This window comes from Corvus kubaryi, unplaced genomic scaffold (genome assembly GCF_017639235.1).
Source record: "Corvus kubaryi isolate FWS band 111438036 unplaced genomic scaffold, C.kubaryi_AGA036_p1.0 split1-131, whole genome shotgun sequence".
In the NCBI taxonomy this organism is placed as follows: Eukaryota; Metazoa; Chordata; class Aves; order Passeriformes; family Corvidae; genus Corvus; species Corvus kubaryi.
Window position 1 is genome coordinate 9,082,386 of NW_024582073.1, and position 22,373 is coordinate 9,104,758.

Sequence of the window (22,373 nt, forward strand, 5' to 3'; positions counted from 1 at the left end):
TCCCTATGCAACTCTGACTAGTATTCTTACCGTTTTAATTAATTTACTGTCACTGAAAAAAGGGGATGCTTAGAAAAACATGAAAGTTTTAAATCCACCATCTAAAATTTGGACACAGCATAACCAATTTTTCCTTATCCCACACAAACAACATGAACATCTGCCAAACTGAGAATTTAAACTCTCTGATCATAGTTCCTAGGTACTATGCCAAACTTAGTACTTTAAGACACAGATATATAATGTCTCAAAAGCCTGAAGTCCTTCATTGATTAACAAGATGATGTGAAAAAAAACAAGTAAGCAACAGCCTACATTTCATGACCAATAGAAGTTTTATTTCTATTATTTACAATGCCTTGCCATAACTGCTTCAGCCTGAGAAGAATATTATCCCATCCTAACAGGACCATATGGCAATTCAAGTTTTTATTGTACAACGTGGAATGTCCAGAACTGCTAAACACAATACTGAATTAATAAAAGAAGACCAAGTGCTGCATTAGTTTTAAGATAACTAAATTTATGCTTACTATTCTCTCCAAGTGCATAAAACCAAGCCCGATTGTTCATTCCTACAGCCAAATGATAAACACCAATAGCAACAAAACTGGGCTCTACTTCAACAGACACCGTGACTGGTAGCTCCTGTAAGAAAACAAAACAAAATACAATTTTCATCCACTTTTAATACTTACTTTAATTATATCTACATGAAGTTTAAAAGGAAGAGGTTATCATACTCTCTCCACATGATTTGCGATGGTGACTTCAAGAAGAGAAGTGAGGTATGCGATTCGTGTACTGCAAGCATCTCCAAGGATTGGAAGCTTTGTCAAGAAAACATGGAGGGATCCTTTTCGTGTAGATACTGCCAACAGCTGTCCATCATCTGTCCAAGCCATCTGATCTACACCTAAAACATTCACAAGTTTTTGTAAAAAAATATAATCCTTTAACTTCTGTAACCAACAAACACTTACTTTGCTCTACTATAAAAATGGTAGGAATTAATATCTAGAATGTATGTACTAAAGTACTCAAAGATAACAAATTAATGTAATTCCAAGATTAATTAGAATCACTCAGATCAAACACATAATTTCCTAATATAGCATTTTACTGAGAGTGAAGACTTCACAGAATCGCAGAACTGTTTGAGTTGGAAGGGACCTTAAAGGCCATCTAGGTGCAACCCACCTTCCGCTAGACCAAATTACAGATCTGTTACAAAACTGATCAACACTCTTTCTATTCTCAACACTGACAGTTCAGGCAGCACATTCAAAGTGATCCATAATACCGGAAGCAGCTGAGCAGAATTCAATCTTACTCCCTTTATTGCCAAATTAGTAAGTACTAAATACAGAAATGGCGTTTGTTTTTCAATGTCTGAAAATGCCATTAGAAAAACCATATTCTAACTGACTAATACCACATTCCAAGGAAAACAGGGCAAGTGTTGTGCTGACAATATCCTAAATTTATTTTAAAAAAAAATTTTAAAAAGGAAGGTTCTTAGAAATAAAAAATCTGGAGGCAACCAGGAACTTGACAATAAATGAAGCACTTATAAACACCACATGAGGAGATAAGGGTGGAAACTCACTACTCAAGAAAATAGTTTTGTAACACTGTTCTGGAAGCCACAGGCAAAAGTCCTGTACATCAGGATGAAAACAGAATAAGTATCATATGTTAGTACAAGAGATGTTGAAAAGCACAAAAAAAATCATGGAAAGAAGCAGAAACCAGTTAAGTGCATCACTTCAGTAATGTGAATATTCTGTATTACAGATTCAAAACTGCACAACACTAACTGATCAAATATTCTGAGAGCTGTACTTCTCTATACTTTGAATAGCTAAAATATGCTCCCATTTTGCTACAGGTCACCTAATAAATACAAGTTGGGAAAGCAGGAGTTTTTTAAAAATTCTATATTTACACAGTTTTTCCAACAGCGGTACTTTCACTCGATAAACAGAGACACTGTCAAAATTCCAGTTTACTTAATTAGTAAAAATTTCTATCCCCATGGAGAAAGTTAACATACCTTTGTTTTCATCATCCAAGTTTATTATGGCATACATTTCTCTCATATCTGTCAGATCATGGATTTTAATGCTAAAACAAAAATAAAGAGTCAGTCATTCTCACCCATCTAAATCTCAGTCATCATAAACTGGAAGAAACCCAATCCAATCGAGACAGCTTAATGGAGCAAAAAGTAGAGCACAAAAGCAAAATGCCTTCAATTTCCTAAAAACCAACACATTGTTAATCCATCACTGTAAACAGTGTATCACTATACCACAGTACAACAATATTTGCTCAGAGAACTAAAATTTGAGGAAAAGGCACAAATCCAATTAGAAAGAATTCACGGCTGGGAAACATAGACTGTTATATTCCCTTTTGATATGTTACAGCATTTTACTTTAAAAACACAATAGTGATGGACACATAGGGCTTGAAACACAGATGTAAAAAATACTTTCAATCCTGCTGCATATAAAAGGGACAGAGTGAGAGGTTACTTATGGTGTCATGTCACTCAATGTATATTAATCCACTCAAAGAAATAACCCTTATTGTACAATAGCTCAAGTGCTTGAAGTTGCACCATGTTTTGCTCACAGTTATACCACTCTTGATGTGCAACTGTCATAAATCAGCAGTTGGTCCCACACAGAGCTGAGGACAGAGAGAAGAGTTTGACTCCTACTATGACCCAGCTCCTCTTTTGCAGAAGAATTCAGATATCACAGAATCAGGGATTAGCAGATGAGGAGCTAAAGGAGCTAATCTATCCTATGCACAAAACATTCTGGAAAAACTCCAGTGTATTTAATTGTTTTTTCCTTAATTCCTTACACTTTCCAACTTTTGTCTAGACTGCAGGTAAGACCAAACACCAGAGAGGAGGATATCAGTTATCAACATACTCAGTACAGATTTAAATTAATTTTTCTCCTGTTGTTAAGCAGATGTTTATGCTCAATCAATAAATCTTAGTAAAGGAATTTGGACTTTTTTGCAGCCAAGCAACATAACAGAAAAAGAATGAATCAAAAAGAATAATTTATACTAAAGTTAATTTCTTTTTTGTTTACAATTAATTATATTAATTACAGCTGCAGAGATTTTTGTCCATAATAGCTTCTCCTAACTCTAGGCAGAGCAGCAGTTCCACAGAGCAATTCATCTTGTCTTTTCTAAACTCACTTCTTTGGGAGCCTTGAAGCCTTAGGAAGCATAGCATGAATGCCCAGTAGCTACAGCTCTGGGAGATGAATTCTATTCTTTACCTATAAAACTACCACTTACCAATTGTCTCCACATGACGCAGCTTTGTTTAAAGACTGTGATATAGCAATGCTACTTAGATTATCCTTATGATTATGAGCTTGAAAGACTTCTTGTCCTATTTCACGAATGTGCGTAGAAATGACTACAAAACACCCTTGTGAGAAACCAATCATAATGTAGCCGTCACCATACCTGTTACAAAAAAGCAACAATTTAGAAAAGAGACCTATTAATGCAATATGCAAAAAGCGTTTTTGTTCAGACTGCTGGCATACTGTCAATGCCTCCCAGCAACAGGAAAAATAAACAAATTAGGGGAATTTATATATATCATGTTGAACCGTATAACATAAAATAGGTTAAGGGAAAACTACCACAGGTCCTTAAAGCAAAGAACCACGTTTGTGCTCAGACGACTAGTAAGTCATCTTTATTCTCTCCTGCATTCTATAATGCCACTTTATTTTCAGCAGGTTGCACACATGGCAGTGATGCCCAGGAGAAAGATTTCTGGTATGCTTATTTCAATGAAGATGGGAACTTTCATTTCAAGGTTCTGGCCAACGTGGTCCCATCAAAGTCATGGCAAAACAATAATGCCAGCCACTGTGCCCCTATGGGCATCGCAAACACAGTGGAAGTACCAAAGCAACAAACTGTATTTGTGAATATTCTCTTTACTTTTCATAGTCAAGTAGAAATAATGAGGTTAAGGCACAAATAGTTCCAGCATGTAAAGATGAATTCAAACAGTATCTCATTAGCTTAATTGCAAAAAAAATCATTGCAATAGAAACAGCCCGGGTATACCTTGTTACACATGGTCATAAACTAAGAAGCCCATAGCTTTAGGTTTTCTTATGGTTGTAGTGTAAAGGAATGTCAATTCCACATTGGCTGAACAGGCATTAAAAGACAAGCTGTAATGATTTAAAGATAGAGAAATAGTACAGCTACTTTTTCGGTACAGATCTGAAACTTCTAGCTTAGGTCTTCTTCACAGGAACATTACCAATGGTATTGCAGCATAAGGAGGCTGCAAGAACTTTGCACAGCTTCGCAAACCAAAAAATACCTGAAGGACACAACTCCACCCCTAGCTCTTTCATCAGTTACTCATCCAAACAGAAAACAACCCATAAACCCCTCAGTTTAATCTTCTGTCAAGACAGCAACATATTAGTGTTTGAAGCTGAGCATACCAACAGTGCTTCTGCTGGAAAACACCATTTGTATAGCTACGGAATCATCAAGTAGAACAGTTACAAAATATAGACTACTTTGTGTTTGGAAGAGAATTACTGAAAAATCTACAATACATCCAAGAAAAATCCAGTCTGAGCAAGGAATAGATGATTTTGTTTCCAGCATTTATTAGAACTACTTGGAAAATACTCAGCTTCTTAATACTAGAATAATTAATTAAGAAAGTTCTGCTCACCATTTGTAGGTTACAATACTGCCGTAAGGCTGCTGAAATTTCAGATCAATTGGGTTATCAGGATCATTCAAATTAAAAAGGAAGAGAGTCCTCTTGCCAACCACTGCACTTACCTGCCAATGAATGAAAAGCAAAATTAACATAAGAAGAATGGCATAACTTCAAAGTAAGGCCCTATATCTTCACTAAAATATGAGATTTAAGAATTTGAATAATCCTTAAGAATCTCATGGATCTGAATTCTGAATCTGATTCTGAATCAACAGTGGAAGAGATTTTCAGGACATTGCCCTGTGTGAGACAGTGGTTCACAAATCTAAATGCAAGCTCAGCAGAACACACAGCTCAAATTCAAGACTTTCTCCTACAGAAGTCAGCTCCATTTCCTCAGAAGAAAAGGTAGCAGATCACATGGAGTTATCCTGCTAGATTACTCCCACTTGAACTGAAATATTTTGTAGTGACTTCTTACTGTGCTTTCCCTAGTTGACACTCTTTCATCAGTCTTCATAACTGAGAACTGCATGTCACTGGGATCTGAGCTGACTGAGGTCTGCAAGAAAGAAGTTCAGATTAAGAAATCAACAGTTAATGTAGTACATACTGATGATAAATAATTGCATTATTCCTGCCCTGTACAATTTCACATAAGGACAGAGTTGTACCAAAACCAAGAAAAGCAATAGAGAAAACATGACCCCAGTTTGGATCTTAATGACATGTTAGCATAAAATATATATTAAAAAAGCTTCATGTCCTTGAAAGCACTGGGGTTCAAAAGGCACAAGCTCCCATAGGTCCCAGCTTTCTTGGGAACCAGGAGTATTAATGTACACCTTAAAATCAAATGTGCATTGTAAATACTACCTGTCTTATAGTATCCCCTTCCTGATTGCTTATAGTAATCATTTTGTCTTCACCACCTAAAGCAAGGAGGTTTTCAATACTCCAGCAGCCACAAGTAATCCTCTTAGTGTGTTTACCTGAAAAAGAAATAAACCGATACAAAACAAATCAAACACAAGCCAAAAAAAATCTGTGATGGAAATATACTCAGTTTGGCTACTCAAACACAGACTGTCAGAATGTGAAACAACCTGTCAAAGCAAGAGCCTTTTTCAAAAAATCTTCTGCTCTCAGATGGAAGTCTTTTGACCTTATACAAAACAGCACAGGCCCTGTTCTTCCATTGCTTTGCATCACATTTCTGGGCTGTGTTATATCCTTAGCATTTATGCCCAGAGGTACTCTAAGCAGGTAAGAAAAAGTAACTTAGCAACATGAACAACAACACAAATCCTTTGCAAGAAAGATAATACAGGTCTCCCACGAGACAGTAAGGCAGTATTCGGCATTTGTATATATATTTAACTTAGTATACTACAAAAATACTCTGCTGTGTACACCAAACCAGAAGCTGCAAGTTGAGTATGAGCACATTTTTTATCTGCATGTTCATACAGAGAACTGGAAAGGAAACTATGTATATTAACAAAATTCCACTTGCACATGTGCCAGAGTAGTTTCAAACCAATCCATACCAAGAACAGAAATCTTGCGAGAAGTCTGACGGTTATATATGAGTAAGTTTCCTTTTGCTGTTCCAACAGCAAGTAAAGCTCCAACTCGAGACCACAACAAGAAAGACATTGCATCCCTACAACAAAAAAAAATTTTACTTTGTTTAATGGAGATTCCTTTCACATGCTCATATATCAAAACATTTTGCGTAAGACATTTTGCATTTGTCTTTAATTTCTATGAGTCACACAGACCAAGGAGAACTTTTAAATTAAGCAAATGTTCTCCACAAATATCAGAATTATTTAAGTATGCATAATAGTAAAAGTAATAAAAATTTGTATGAGGTAATATAATATGACTTGTACAAATGGAAATGTGTCTGCAAACATCAAGAGTCTTTGATGGAATCACTGGTAATTTTCCAGCCACTTTTTGTATTGTTTTTTTCTACCTCAATAACCCTATGCATTTAGCCCACTCAAAAGTGAGTAGGTCTAGTTCTAGTCAATGTAATAAAGAAGTTAGATAGATCTATTTTAACCTGAAGTTTCAGATACAGCAAGGCCTATTTTGATGTATATTTAAGGCTATACAGATACTACACATAATGTTAAAAAACAAAGAGCCTCTTAAGCAAAAAAAATTTAAACCAAAATTTTCTAATTACCATAGTCCCTCCCATCTTTTTAAATTTCAGGGTAGGCATGCAAAAGAATTTGAAAGAAATTTGAGATACTGACATGTGAAATGGCCTCCAATACATATTTGGTTTGCGTATGAGCTGCCTTCCTAATTTTGAAAAGGGGACGATACCAGAAAAGCCTGATTATCACAGCATTTGTGTCTTAGTGCTAACACTGTGATAAAAAATGATTAGGGACTTCCATTGATATATACTGCTCAAACAGTATATAAGTAAGCAATTTACCTCCAGTATTAGAAAGAAAGATCACAAAGGAACTGCAATTAACTGCAGACTCCATTCTGTTAGGTACCTTCTGTGTTCTTTTTTGCTTGCATACTGGTAGGTTACTCTTCACCCCATAGTATTTGTTTACACATGAAAATGGTACAATATGGTCTATTCATTCACACAATATAACGTCTATAACATGCATCTTAACAAACACAGGACAGAGTTGTTTCCACTCTCCTACAGGAAGAATGTTTATGTTGACTGCGAGAGTTTAGCGGAACAGACTCAAAGAAGCCAAAAGTTTGTTAAACCAAGCTTATTCATTAACCCAATGCTTGATTGTTATGCAGACCCCGGAAGAGTTTAAAGTCTGTGGCCAAATTCAGAAAGGTAAGGCTTTGAACCTTAGCTACCTCCTTCCATCCTAAACCAGTCTACTGTGTGAATAGCATTTTAGCCCCCTTATAAATCTAAGCAAAAAAAAAAAAAATCCTAGCACCACTGATATCACTTCCCTTACTTTTAAGCTCCCTTTAGCTGGTGTGAAAGACTTAGGACAAAGAATAGCCAGTGCAGACACACAAAAAATTCATCCATCCTTATTGCTACCACAAAGTTGAAACATTGAAGAGAAGCTTTCTAGAGACTTTGGCACTGCTGACACTCAAAAAAGAAACAAACGCCCTGTAAAACCCAAAATCCCCATCTACAACAAACACTTCAAAACCAGTAAATCATATAAAAAAGAATTTAGTAACAAATTGCAGCATATTCATTTAATCAGTATATATATTATGAGGACTCCAATAAAAATATGATCTTGCAATATAGCCTCCACATCAACAAGTCACAGTGGTCCCAGTCTTTAATACACATTAAAAAAAAATTTCTTACCTCATGCCACTGTCTACTTGGCTTGTTTTGTTTGTGATTGCATCCCACAGAAATATGGTGCTAGATTTGTCTGTGATTATTGCTAAAGTATCTCCATCCTTATCCCAGTCCATAGCAATACAGTTACTGAAGAAAAGAAAAAAAGTCACTAAGAATGTTAAAACGTGTTTGTAGGTGCACAGAAACAGCTAGAACTATGCTGACTATGAGTCCCTATCCTTCCTTTCCCCTCCCCTGCAAACCCATGACATATTGCAGATTTATCTCTAAACTAGTTTTATAGGAACCCCACTTTTCCTCAAATCTCATCAAAATGACGGGGGCTGAGAGGAAGGTCATAAAAGGCACTGCTACCTACATTCTAGTACTTGAAATACTGTCACCTTGATTTTCAAGAGACAGTGGAAGTCCTCTGTTAGGTTCTGGTTTGTTAGAGGCTATTCAGACTTGGGATTATTCTTCTGGTAGTACACCTCTGATTCCACACAGGTTTCCTCACTTTGGACAGTTTTCTGGAGAGAATGTGCATTTCTCATACATTGTGCAAAACACTGCACAGAAAGAGCTGGGCCATGGATATTACCAAGTCAAAGAGACTGACACAGCCAGCCCATATTATGACTGACACCTAACCCAAACATCAAGATGTTATTGTCAGTGAAATACAAGTGAGTCTGGTAAAGGAATGAGAACTGCATCTCCTGGTTTGGTGCAAGGTGGCAACTACCATGAACTGCAAAAACTGGATTTCTAGACGTCTTGGGGACCTAAGTGATGCTGGCTCATATTTACCAATAACACAGGGCTATGTAAGTGATGATCAGGAAATTAAAGTTATACTCTTGACTAGAGGTTTCAGTCTCAAAGACTTAGTGGGAGTTTTGCCTTGACTAAGGGCATTATCTTAATCAAAATTAATCAGATAGTTAAAATAAAAATTTCCATGATGACTAAGAGCAGTTAAAGTGCTAAGAAGAGATGAGCAGTACACAAATGAATCTACATGAAGTAGTAATGGTACCCAATAAAAATGTATTTATTGAGCAAACCAGTATGAAGACCCAATGTCACACCATTTTTCCTTAGGGAGGTTTCCCCTGGTTTATATCCAGCCTGTTCCTATGGTCTGACTGCCTTTTAAGAAGTTCAATGTATCTTCCAAAGTACATGACTTTTTAAATTTAATCTGAAAAAATCCAACTTGTACACTCCCATACCACTCTTTGATGTGAACCAAAGTGTGATCAGCTGGAAAAAAAATTACTCACTTCAGAAGTATTGTCTCAGCCTAAAGCAACAACGCAAATGTGTACATTTGTGCCACTGATGCAAACAGAAGCACTAAACCAAAAGAGTATCTTTCCTCAGCAAAGCCATAACAAACTGTTAGAAAATCAACAGTAACAAGAATGCAAGGATATATTGTACACAACCTCATTATGATCCTTCTAAATATGATAGGTATTTTTTTAACATTTTAATGACATACTTTGTCTTTTCTTCCAGGTATGTTCACCAGAGATAGTATATCTTCCTACAAATTTCTCACATTGTCTAAGTATCCTACCAGAAGAGAAGCATTTTTAAAGAAAAAAACAACAACAAAAAATTTAAACCTATCTTAGTACCTACCCTGGTAAGCTGATTTCATTTCTCTTCTGACCATGACGATCAAAAATTTTCACAGCACGATCACCTCTAAAAAAGATTAATATATAGAATAATTCCCTTTCTTTATCAGTAATTTTGATGGACAAATGCAATAAATAGTTGCAGTCTTACCCTGTTACAGCAAGAAAATTTCCTAAAGACTTCTGCCAAGTAAACTGCACAGGGGAACCAGACCAAGCTTTTTCATACAGACTGAATACTTGCTGGGGGAAAAAGAAAAAGTAGGAAATTATACATCTTAAAACTGTAAGCATATAAAAATACTACAACTTCCTAGCATGTTAGCAACTGAGCACAGTGGGAGGAAAAAACCCCCAAACAATCCAAACACAATTTCTGCATGATTCCAATGCACCAAAGTACCAAAATCCCACCTAAAAGTTCTTTCAATTTGAATGGAATAAATTGACGTTTCTGGTGCTGAGTGTCTGCATAGAGAACTGTGACTCTATCAAAACTATTATTTTTGCCTCTTAGTTACAAGAATAAAAAAATTGCAGGAGACTCTCCCCTTCTAGTTCAAAGACCACAATGTCAATAGTTGTCTAAATTTAATGGAAAAGTCTAGTTTAGTTTGTAAAAGACAGAAGGCTCAACATTTACTCTTTAAGAGATAGGTAGCCTTTTTGTTACTCTGAATTGCTGGGTCTTAAAAGCTAAGATTTCAAAGCAACACACTGTAGAAAGAGATTCTGATTCCCAACTGATAAGATTTCTGAATGTCCTTTTCCTTTCACACTATCCACAGATATTTTTCTGTAACTTGGGTGTAAGATAAAGCCCACAAGTTTGTTTCAAAGCTTGCTATCGTGACTTATATCCCCAACACCTGGTGTCCACCAAATGCCTGTCAGGCTTGCTCAAGTCTGCCACAGGTTCATATCCCTTCTTTTGGGTCAATGTAAACTGAGGTATTCTTCACACTGAATCTACATTCTACTCACAAGAATGGCAAAAATACAACCACCACATGCCACACTCACAAATTACATCTGACAACTACGTTTGATTTGGAAAAAAAAATTTAATAAAATCTTAGTCCAGAGAAGGGCTACCAAGATAATTTGAGGGATGGAGCACCCCTCCATCTATGAGGAAAGGCTGAGAGAACTGGGATTGTTCAGCCTGTAGAAGCGAAGCTTTGGCGTGACCTAATTGTGGACTTTCAGTACCTGAAGGGAAGCTACGAGAAAGATGGAGAGGGACTATTTGTAAGGGCATGCGGTCACAGAACAAGGGGGAACGGCTTCAAACTGAGAGAGTAGGTTTAGATTTACTTATTGAGAGGAAGGTATTTGCTGTGACGGTGGCGAGGCACTGGAACAGGTTTCCCACAGAAGTTGTGAACACCCCATCCGTAGAAGTGTACAAGGCCAGGCTGGATGGAGCCCTGAGCAACCTGGGATAGTGGAAGATGTCCCTGCTCATCGCAGAGGCGTTGGAACTAGATAACCTTTAAGCTGCCTTTCACCCCGAAGTCACTCCACGAGAAAGAAAACAAACACGAGAGTGCAGGCAAGCCCACCAGGCCCCCACCGCCGTTTGCTGGCGGCCCTTCCCGCCGCGCCTCCCTCCCGTGCACAGGCCGCAAGCGCCACCGCCCGCCCGCTCCCCCGGGCGGGACCCGCGACCCCTGCCCGCCCCCGCCCCGGCGCCCGCGGCCGCCCAAACCCACCTTCATCGCGGCCAGCGCGGGCCGCCAGCGCCAGCACCGCGCATGCGCCGCCCGCCCACGGCGCCGCAGTTACCCCGGAGACGGAGCGGGCAGAGCCCAGAGACCGGCCCCCGCCCCAGCGGGAGGAGCTCTGCGTGGGGCCGCGGTTCCCAGAGCGGGGTATGGGCAGTACTCAGAGACAAAGGAGTGTTTTTAGATCGCAGGCACGCAGAACGGGCTCTAAGTGAGGAATAAAGGCACACACCCGCCAGCAAAGCCTCTTGAGATCAGCTGTATTCCAACTGCAAAGCTTCATCACAAAGTGTCACCGATTTCTTTTAAAACAATAAATAGTTCGCCGAGAGCGTTAAAACACACGTTTAAAATTACAAATGTACAAAGGACTTTGGGTATCGGGCACTTCAAACTTTAAAAAAAAAAAAACAAACCAAACCCAAAACACTCGATGAGTTCACATCTTCCCGTTTTTCACGCGCGGTGCTGTTTGGGAAACATAAGGGACAAGGCACGTAAAAGCAAATACAAAAAGGCTTCTCCCGAGAACATGTGGACAGTTCAAAGCAATTCGGTGTAACAGCAGAGGGCTCGAGAAAGGCAAATCAAAGCAAGTCGGTGTAACAGCAGAGGGCTCGAGAAAGGCAAATTATAAAGTATATGAAAAAATTAGGTAATTGTTAAATAAGGTAACTAATTTGATACAGTCCTGCGAGGCACACGTCACTCTCCTGTAAGATGCTGAACATGCTTAAATGGTGGCAGTTGAGCGTCTTGCAGGATTGGGCCCTTTACATTTTTAAATAAACTTACAGGAAAGACAGACAATTTCTTCATCTTACAAAATTATACTTTTCATAGTAGTGCAAAGCCTCATGTAAAAATGTAATTAGTCTAGATGTAATGGAATGCTTCAAAAATTCCAAAGTGCAAATATTAAACTTAAATTGGTTAATTGTTAATCACACTTTAGAATTCTTCGAATAACTCATACAAATAGCAAAGTAAATACAAGAACCAAAGCAGAGAAAAAGGTATGATGGTCTGCATCTTGCATAACAACTTTGAAAATCTAAAAAGTACACTGGATGTCAAAAATATCTGTCAGAAATTATTAAATAGCAGGTTTCTGTTAGCATAAGACAATATTTAAAATAAGGCTTTGGTTAAATAAAAAGTTCTCTAAACTAGGAATGATGATAAAAAGTGCAAAAGATTCACCAAATACACAACTTCATTTCCAAGGGAGGCATTACACCTGCCATTTACAATAGTTTGCATTGGTTTGTCAGCCTGCCTTGCAGTCACTCAGATAGCTATAGCCAAACGTGTTTATTACAGGCAAATTAAATCTATGGGGTCCAATCCTTTAACTTGTTTCACCCAGAGACAGACCCAATTATATCAGAGTACATCCATTTATAGCATCATTGCTCTGCATGTTTGGGGAAATCAAGGCCCTGGATCCAGAACATGTGATTATTATAGCGAGTTCATTCATTTTCTTAGTGCTTCCTAAACAGAAGTCCTCTGCTGACAACTGGCAGGTTGCAGCTGACTTTCTTACAAGTAGAATTCTTGTAACATACGCGTAACAAAGATAAGTTTTTAAAAAGTGCTTAATATTGGTCCATAAGAACAACATGTTCATGTCAACTTCAGACCAAACAATTTGCTGTGGTAGATATCCTGCACCTGGTGTTCATTGGTTCACTGGTAGTTTGCTTGAGGAAAAAGTAATCCTCTGAGTCCACACAGGAGAATGTCACCTTCCCAGAGAAAATAATTCAGAGTTTTACAGTCACAACACATGCTCCAGCTCTTCCTAAGCACAGTGGTGCAACCTGTAAGCAAACAAACAAACAAACAAACCATCTGTGAGATAAATGCAGTCAGCTTTAAGTAATTTTTCCCCCTAATTATATGGCTGCAGCAGTGACAATATCACCCATGCTCTGTTAACGTGACTTACAAATTGGTCCAAAATTGTATACAAACACACAGAAAATGAAAATATATTTCATATGACAGAGTGAAGCACTTTGAAAACAATAGCAAGCCTAAGGACATCAAGCAATTCTTATTGATAATTTCAATTATTCAGTATTATGGGAAAAAGAAACCTTTGTTTTAGTACAAACTGGATACCTGAGCTAGACACTCAGACAACTGAGTAAAGGGCGGTAAAATAATGCATTTCTCAGAAACAGAAAATGACTACAATTATAGGGGCAACCTCTCCTCTTTACTTGATTATTTGATAAAATCCTGTTAAGAGTTCTTGAAATCAGAATATATTTCCCAGTCATTATTCTTCAGTTGCAAACAGAAGTTACTTCTGGCAAGACCCTTTTCTGCTGCGATTCTGCTGGACTTGAACAGAGGACATTAGTTTCTAACACTCCACTTCTCCTTTTCACCTTCATAGTATTGCAGTATATGTGAATAGCACACCAAATGGTACAGAGACTATCCTGAAGATGAAAAAGGCTGTTTATGCCAACTCCCCTATTTTTTTTTTTCCCAGGAACAACAGACTTTTATAGAGCTGTCTTTGGCTCTGACAACCTTCTCTTGAGAAAATTCCACTACCTTCTCTTGAGTTGTGTGAAGATGAAGAGGTGGCAGACTGCTGACATAACAAGAGAGAAAGAAGGTGCACAAATATTTCCAAATCCCCCTGGGAAGGGTTTGACACTATTCTACATACTGGGATCACGGCATTCAGTGAGATATAGAGGGCCATGGCTAAGGATACAAAGGTGCATACAGATGGTCACTGCCTAGACATGTGAGATTCATTTAGATGCAATAGTGAGAAGCACAGTTTCTGTCCTCTGGTACAGTTTGTTTTTCTTTAGCAGGACTAACAATGCCATGGGTTATAATTACCAGTACCAGTGAAGGCCCCAAGCTCTGACGAGCCTCCTTGACGACTTGTTTTTTAAGAGCTTGCAGCAGTACACAGTGGGGGGAAATGGACAGCTCAGTTTTTTGTGTTACAGAGATTTTGATTAACAGTAGTTTAGTCCTCTTTTTGAATTAAGAATTTGGGCTATTGCCAGGATAGCATATTCAGGTGGTTCAGAATTCAGCTGCCTAAATAATGGTGTCTGATGCTATTACAAATGAGCTTGGACATTCATCCTGGTCTGCAACTGGACTCCAGGAGGGTCTTGGTCTCCCACAGATTATGTGTTGTATCTGCCAACCTTCTGTGGATGTAGATACCTTAGGGTATCTCAAATAGCATTAGACACCAAAGGACAGTCAGCTCAGGATGTCCTTGTGCGTGCTCTTCCCACACAACACACATTCCTGGAGCTATATAAAAGTAACCAAGATCTGAACTGAAAGTAATGGTTTCTGAGCATGAACTGAAGAATTATTTTTATTTCAAAGCTGCAAAAAGAAAAATGGGCAAAGGCTTTTTGAAAGCTGCATAGGCTGTACATAGCATTCACCTCAGGAAGGGATTATTTATGAAAAAATGACCAAAACCTTGAAGAAATCAATGTTGAGAGACACATCAGAGCTAAAACTAATCTACATTTATCATTTATCTTCAGAACAGGAAGCCATGTAAACAGAATCCTTTATGAGAGTTTGGGGAACATGGCAATATATTTTATTTAAAATAGCTGAAATTGCCAAAGAAAATAGCTATACTCTTGCCAAAGAAAGAAGGGCAGTTTATTAGAAATTAACAACTGTCTGTTCAGGATAAGTCATCTCAAGATGGTAGACAAAGGAAAAAAAGAGAGACTCACAACAGACAAGTAATAAAGCCCTTTTTAGAGAAGGAGTATTTGAATTCTCCTTGTAAAAAGAGGCACATTTGAAATAACAATATTAATAGTAGTGTATGGTCTGATCAGAAACGATACCTGTGTCCATTCATTTGTCTGGGGATCATAAGACTCCACTGTATTAAGATATGTTTGACCATCATATCCTCCAACAGCGTACAGCTTGTCACCTAGAAGACACACTCCCACTGCATCTCTGCTAATGCTCATAGAGGCCACAGCAGTCCACATATCTGTTTTGGGATCATACCTAAAAGATACTTTGTGTTATGCTCTTAAACTGTTACCAAAATTCAACAACAACAACAAAAAAAGTGTACTGGAATTGATGCTGTCAAGGTAGTAGAAAACAGGACAATACAGATTGGGGTGTTAATTTCAAAGGACTTTTCCCCCCTCAATTCCCCTCCCTTTGAAACTGTTTCTTTAGTCATCTGGTAACACAGTTACTACTAGCCAGATACCTACTTCGTGCTGCTTTCCGAATAGTAATACAGACATATACAGCTGCTCTTACTACATTTTAAGTGTAACCAAACATACCATTCCGCAAACAGTTCTGCTGCTACACCATAGTAGAGCAAGTGCTTGTTTTAAGTGGTAATTACTGTATATCAAAGCACAGGCTGGTAAAATTGGGTTTGGTACTAAGATTACTATTACTAAGATTACCAATTTCAAAAATATGACCCAGTTTGAGAAAATTCTATGCAAATGAATTGGGAAATGCAAAACTTACAATTTACAACACTTTTGAAACCAGAAGTATCAGCACAGTAAACAGCAGATGGTTTAATGAAAAACATTGTGTGGTTCTAGAACATTATCAACATTCTTTACAAGTCAAATTGAGAACTACATAGGAGATTCCATGCTACACTTATGTCAAGGAATATATTTTAATCTGACTGAAAGAGGCAATCTTTTTTAAGACTACAGATGCTTACAGCAGAACTGATATAATTACAGAGCTCTGAAGGCTCTAAAGAACTATACAAAGAAAATAATTATTTGGCTAAGAGGCCATCCTAATTTCACACTTGCTAAAAACAAGTTTGAAAGACGCTAGTCTTAATTTTTTTGCATGAAGAGCATAGATACAAAGAGCTCCAACAATTTCATTTGCTGTTCTCTAGTCAAAGTATTACACAATGCATGCAAGCATAACTGTAACATGAAAACACTACCTGAAGCACATATGCAAATAGAAGAGGGTGATTAGTAAGCTACATGTAGAAATTACTTTCCCAATTATCTTATAATTTATAAGCAATTGTATTTATCTGGGAATAGCAACTTTTATTGCAAAATATAATTCAGAAGCTTAGTGTGGTAATAAAAAACAGATCTTTTAAATTAATATTCCTTAATTCTTTAATTTTTTTCAAGGAACTAGTTCCATGAATTTGATGGGTCTTCAATTTCAACTCACTTAAAGAGCAAGGACAAAATGCATTATAAGATGATTCCTATTTATTAAAGTCATGAGTTCTGTAACTTTGTTTCAGAGAACACTGATTTAGAAAAATACACAGACATATTGCTTCTCTTAACATCCACGCTTCTCTTGGGCTTCTGATTATCTGTATTGCCCTAAAAATTCGGTATTTGCTAAGAAGTAGCTTCCTATCTGCAAACCTTTCTGGGGTCTTTTTAGTGCAACTTCCACATGTTAAGGGCTAAGGGCCACACTGTTATTTCCAGGTCTACTAGGGCTCTGAAAGTTTGAAAACTACAGCTCTTTTGTGGTGGATTTTTTTGTGGTGTGCTTTGGTTTGGTTTGTGGTTTTTTGTTTGTTTGGGGTTTTTGGGGGGTGAAGGGTGAAACATATCTCCTGGCATTAATAAATTTAGTAAAAGAAGAATATGGGCGATGAAGACTTACTGTAAGTGTTGGGAGATACCAGGGAAGAAGAAAAGTTTTACAACTGGTGGTGGCGGAGCAGGGAGAGAATGAAAGCATAGTTCAGAAATACCTAAAATGCCAGTGAAGATTTAATACAGTGAATTATGAAGTATTTACTGTGTTTTAAAATTATTTTATGGATCACGTGTGCTTCTGCAATTTGTGATACAGTCATTCATTAATCACTTTACATAAAGATGTACCAATTCTGGAATGACTGAATTACATGCCAGTTTCCCACTGTCATTAGGGGATACAAGAAAGAATTAGATATATAAAGATCCACAAAACCTTATTGTTAACTTCTTTGAAAGTTATTATATGAATAGATTCAGACTTCTTCCATGAAATCTGCTTCATTTTTAAAAGCATTAAATTCCAAGTTGTTTCAGTTATAAGTCATAATTCATTCAATGAGATTGTTAAAATAATCTAGATGAATTGTATTAGGAAGAATTTGCTTTAAATAATCTGGTAACATTTTGAATCATAGTATGACTACACAGCATATTTTTATATGTAAGTTTCCTCTGTTCATGCTAAAAATAACACACCTATTTTATTGGGTTTCTACTTTCAGCTCTTTCCATAAATCACTCTATAGAGTAGCACTATTAGAATCCCATGGCAGGATATGCCTTCATCAGTGTATTATTACCTTTCTACGCAGTCTGACAGCCTGGATGTTAAGTTGGATGCTGGAGCATCATGGCCACCTATTGCATACAAGAACCCGTTCCAGGTGGTTACACCTACACCACCTCTTCTTTTTGACATCTGAGCACAGAGAGTCCATTTGTTTGTATGAGGATCAAAACATTCTACTGACTTAAGACAAGAACTTCCATCTCGACCACCAACTGCATAAAGCCTACAAAGTAAAACAAAACAAAAAAGAAGACAATAAATGTTGTCTGAATAAGACAGTTTCTACTAAAACATGAAGGATTCCAAGTTTGTTAAAAAGGGAGGCTTAGAAGGAGACTTTCAACTTTCAGTAGACTGCTCTATCGTGAAAACTTAGGCAAGACTTTGCTCCAGTCTTTTCCTATTGTAACAAACAATGCATAATAACAATATTTACAGAAAATTGAATATCTTACACAGCATTTATGTTCCAACCTCTGCCTATAACTAGCAATTTCAAAATTACACACATGACTTGCTGGGTCAGAAGGACAAATTCAGTAGTGGATCTGTGCATGCACCATCTCTACCCTGCCTCATCTTAGGCATTCAAGTGCTTTTCTGGACCTGGGTTTTAGTTCATGACTGACAGCACTACTTTAAATCCCTCACACCCACTAGGTGGCCCAATTTGCTTAGTCCTAACAAAAAGGTTTCTAGCATTTGGTACAAACAAAGGATTTCAACTATTTGGAAGGGCTGAAATGAATAAAAAAAATTGGGTTTAGGAGGACTCAATCACTGATGAACCTTTAAAACTAATCAAATAATCAAACTTGATAAAGAGTTTATGAAGAGAGTTTTTGAGCAATCTAGGAATAGTAGCAGACATGTCCAGCACTATTATTTGGAAAAGTAGGAACACAGAAGTCATTCTAAAAAGGAAGCAATGCATCAGAAGTAAAATCCAGTACGAGATCACCTCAAATAACATTAACAAAATCCTTTCAGAGCCTATGTATGGCTAAATAATCATATAAACATTAGTATATAATGATAGTGTGAACAATTTACAACAGTTACCATGAAGCACTATTCAAGATGTTCTCAGTTTGGGTAATACTAGTGTTTGGTTTTTTAAATATACTTACCAAGGAACTTAAATACAAACATCTTATAAATATGGTTGATCTAGTCCTTCTCAGTAACAATTTTAATATACTTTAAAAAATATTCCACAGAAGTTTCTATGTTTAGCAATACAACTTGTTTAAGGTAAGGAATGTACTGCAGGTTACTGTAAAACTCTATTGCAGTTCCATAAACTAAAATCATGACTAAAATTAATCCTTTATGCAACGTAACATTTGTGAATCTCCCAACTTTACCTTCCCTCAAGACATGAGAGAGTTTTGATTACTTATGCAGTGATTTCACACTCTGGACATGGAGAGAGACATATTAATTTCTATATATGAAGGTTTTGATCCAACCATCTGAAACTTACTAAGTTACAGACATACATTACAGGAAAGTGCAGAAATTACTGCTCCTGCATCTGAAATGCTGCATGCATTTTAAAATTGTCAGCTGTAGTGATCTTTTGTTGTGTCTCCATTAAGAGTCTAGGCAATGTTCCATACTAACAGGGAAATGTGAGGCTCTAATTCTGGTGCTTTTCATCACACCTGGGACCCTCTGCTGGATATACAGCAAGCTTTAGACCTAACTTAGGTATCTGAGACTGCAGTTCCAAGGCAGCCAAGGCACTCTGCTTGCTGGTTGATCAAGTTCATCCCTCCTTCCTGTAGGCAGTGAGCATTTCCACTCATTCTTGGACTTGTCCCAGATATCACAGAACCCTTTGTAGCTGCCTTTCAGCAGTACTAATTTACCAGTCACTAGGCTTCCAAAATAAAAAAAGTATGAAAAACTTTTTTTACCTGAGAGCATTCAAATAGCTCAAGGGAGACGTATCAGACAGCACATAAGCAGGAAGTGCAAATTTGTGGATAATAGAGTGTAAATATTCTGCCACAACCACAGTACTACTCAGTCAATCAGTAGCTTTGTCTGCTGTGGTATTCCTGTAGTCATGCTGGCAAAACATAACTTACTCTCCTCTCCACCCCCCCAATGCTGGGGTACTTCTTTAATAAGAATTGCATCTCCAACTGTGTAGGTGCATACCCAGGTGAAACTAAGCTTAATTAAGGGTTAATTTAGTTTGAAGTACTAATTTAGCTTAGTTTATCATTGGTTTGCCTTAGTATATTTAGTGCTGATGCAGTAAGTGCATTCATCAACAGCAGCTCTGAATCTGCATCTCTGTAGTTTCAATAAACCACACTGTTTGTGGATCTGTGATTGTGAAAGTATTGAATGCAACCAGACTTACAGTGCTGAACTGGTTATAAACAGGAATTAGGCCCAGCTGCACCCAGCCCCTCTGATCTCTGGGAACCAGCTGGAATACAAGAGGATTATTTTCTGCCAAATTTCATACTCTAATGCAGCAGGTTCTTGGTATAAGAAGGATCTGGCCATACTGGAGCAAGTCCAGCTGACGGTCAGTAGGATGATGAGGGCGCTAGAACACTTGGCATACAGCTGTAGTGATGCGGAGAAGCTTGCTTGACCCAGCACAATATCTTTTCTGTGAATGAAGAAACTTGGCTCTTAATACTACCAACTGGTATCTATCAAGTGCAATTAATCTATCGAAATTAATAGTCACTTAGGATGGTCCTGTAATTACATTAAAATAATGAGATTTTACATTTGAAAACAGAAATTGCCTTCACATACTTTCCATTTAATATTGCTACACCAACAGTGCTCCTGGGAGTTGACATACTAGCTACGAAGTTCCACTGACGAGCCTGTGGATCCCATCTTTCTACTGTATTCAGGTAGCTCCAGCCATCATGTCCTCCTACAGCATACATGGGACCTTCCAATACAGCTACTCCTAAAATACAGATATGAAAAACAGTCACTTCTGGATAAGAGGAATAAAGATCAGAATTTCTTAGTGACGGTCCAGTGTGCACCACAATTTAAAAAAAAAAAAAAAAAAGAATTCTTTTGGTAGCCAATGCTACCAAATACAGTCCTCAATACAATCTGAAGGAGAAAAGACATTGAATAAGCAGTTGGCATTAAAACAAAATTTCCACCCTCCTAAAGTTAACTTCTGAATGTTTTTTTGACCAATCCTAAACCAGGTAACCTTTAAAAAATATGCAATCAGCCTTTACAGAACTGTACATACCAAGACCGTGACGATGAGTGGACATAGGTGGCATTACACTCCAAGTTTTTGATCTAGGGTTGTAGCACTCCACAGTATTCAGTGTTTTCAGTCCATCTCTGCCACCAACAACAAACAATTTATCATCTAAAACTGCAACTCCAAACTGTAATCTTCGTCCATTCATGTTTGCAACTGGAGTCCATGTGTTGGTACGAAGTTCATATTTTTCAATACTTGTAGCTCCTGATGACAATATACGCAAGTTATATATGGGGAAAAAAGTTTTGAAGTACTAGGATAGTTTTTATTTTAGCATTATGCTGATCCCACAAGACACCATGATATCCTGCAGCATGTTCTTAAGTCTGTATAGACAAATAGTCTTTTTTGACTTCCTCAGCAATTACCTGCACCGTTACAAAGGATGACTTTCTTGGTGCTTTTCAGGACAAAAAACAGGTTTTGTAAATGCTTTGCAGAATCAAGCCTTTAGAAATAGAAATATTAGGAATATAAACCAACCATCTGGAACACAATTGTATATCGAAATCAACTGTTTTGTAATATTAGACAAAAAAGCTGATGGTATGTGACATGACGTCCTGAAAAACAGCTTTAAAACAACAAATTTAAGAAAACATTTTCTCTGCCATAACTTTCCTAACTTGCCAGATCCCTTCTAATTACCATTAAAAAGTATGGAATTTTCTATGAAAAAAATAATCCAAGTAGTTGTGACAGAACTATTTAACAATTAGTCAAAATATTTTTGTTGTTCTGGTTTTTTTTTTAAAGCATGTGCAGGTCACCTTTGTGGCCTTTCAGTCATATTCTTCATTTTCCAAAGTACTGCTCCCTCAAGTAAATAAAGAATAGTTTTCATTCAATTAAACACTTCACTACTCAGAACTCAGCTATTCCTATGGTAATTTCAAATCAAAACTCTAGATTCCAGAACATTTACAGTATTATCAAAGATATATAGGCCTTTTTAACCTAATAAACAGTATACACTTTAGATATTTCACGTTCTGTACTGCAGAATCCTTGAATTTTAGATTTAACAGGTTGTAAAAAAATCTATCAAACATTTCTTTTAAGAAGAACCAAAACAGCTCATCAACTAAACATTACATAAGCCAATACCTTTTGTTGCATCCATGCCTCCAACTGCAAACAAAACGCCCACTGTAGATTTTCTAGGTTTGGTGCGAGGGCTTTGCAACATAGGTCGTCTCTCTGGCAACAGATGGTACTTCATTGCTTCCATAATGAGTTTTTGACATTCGATGTCATCCCTAAAGAGTGCGTTGTTCTCCATATCTGCCAGAAACTGTGAAAAAGAAAG

The 22,373-nt window shown here is 37.3% G+C and overlaps 2 protein-coding genes across 9 annotated transcripts in view; both read right to left on the minus strand.

The window, feature by feature from the left end:
• The window catches only part of WDR19 (WD repeat domain 19), a 39,510-nt gene extending 27,999 nt beyond the window's left edge, over nt 1–11,511 (minus strand). Inside the window, exons 1-12 of one of the 2 annotated variants that reach the window (XM_042053499.1) lie at nt 11,434–11,510; nt 9,870–9,961; nt 9,720–9,785; nt 8,088–8,213; nt 6,295–6,410; nt 5,621–5,736; nt 5,226–5,306; nt 4,754–4,866; nt 3,331–3,504; nt 2,057–2,127; nt 744–916; nt 534–648 (exon numbers count right to left, since the gene is read on the minus strand). In XM_042053499.1, the coding sequence (XP_041909433.1) occupies nt 534–648; nt 744–916; nt 2,057–2,127; nt 3,331–3,504; nt 4,754–4,866; nt 5,226–5,306; nt 5,621–5,736; nt 6,295–6,410; nt 8,088–8,213; nt 9,720–9,785; nt 9,870–9,961; nt 11,434–11,439 (1,249 nt within the window). In that variant the 5' untranslated portion in view covers nt 11,440–11,510. Of the gene's footprint in view, nt 1–533; nt 649–743; nt 917–2,056; nt 2,128–3,330; nt 3,505–4,753; nt 4,867–5,225; nt 5,307–5,620; nt 5,737–6,294; nt 6,411–8,087; nt 8,214–9,719; nt 9,786–9,869; nt 9,962–11,433 lie in introns of both variants that reach the window. The other variant, XM_042053500.1, reaches the window with a different exon arrangement.
• Nucleotides 11,512–11,688: 177 nt separating this feature from the next.
• KLHL5 (kelch like family member 5) overlaps nt 11,689–22,373 on the minus strand; it is a 49,532-nt gene continuing 38,847 nt past the window's right edge. For all 7 annotated transcript variants that reach the window (XM_042053508.1, XM_042053507.1, XM_042053501.1 and 4 more), the window contains 6 exons: nt 22,172–22,358; nt 21,044–21,268; nt 20,578–20,740; nt 17,801–18,013; nt 15,315–15,486; nt 11,689–13,271 (listed from right to left, as the gene is read on the minus strand). In XM_042053508.1, coding sequence (XP_041909442.1) covers nt 13,215–13,271; nt 15,315–15,486; nt 17,801–18,013; nt 20,578–20,740; nt 21,044–21,268; nt 22,172–22,358 — 1,017 coding nt within the window. In that variant the 3' untranslated portion in view covers nt 11,689–13,214. The remainder of the gene's footprint in view (nt 13,272–15,314; nt 15,487–17,800; nt 18,014–20,577; nt 20,741–21,043; nt 21,269–22,171; nt 22,359–22,373) is intronic.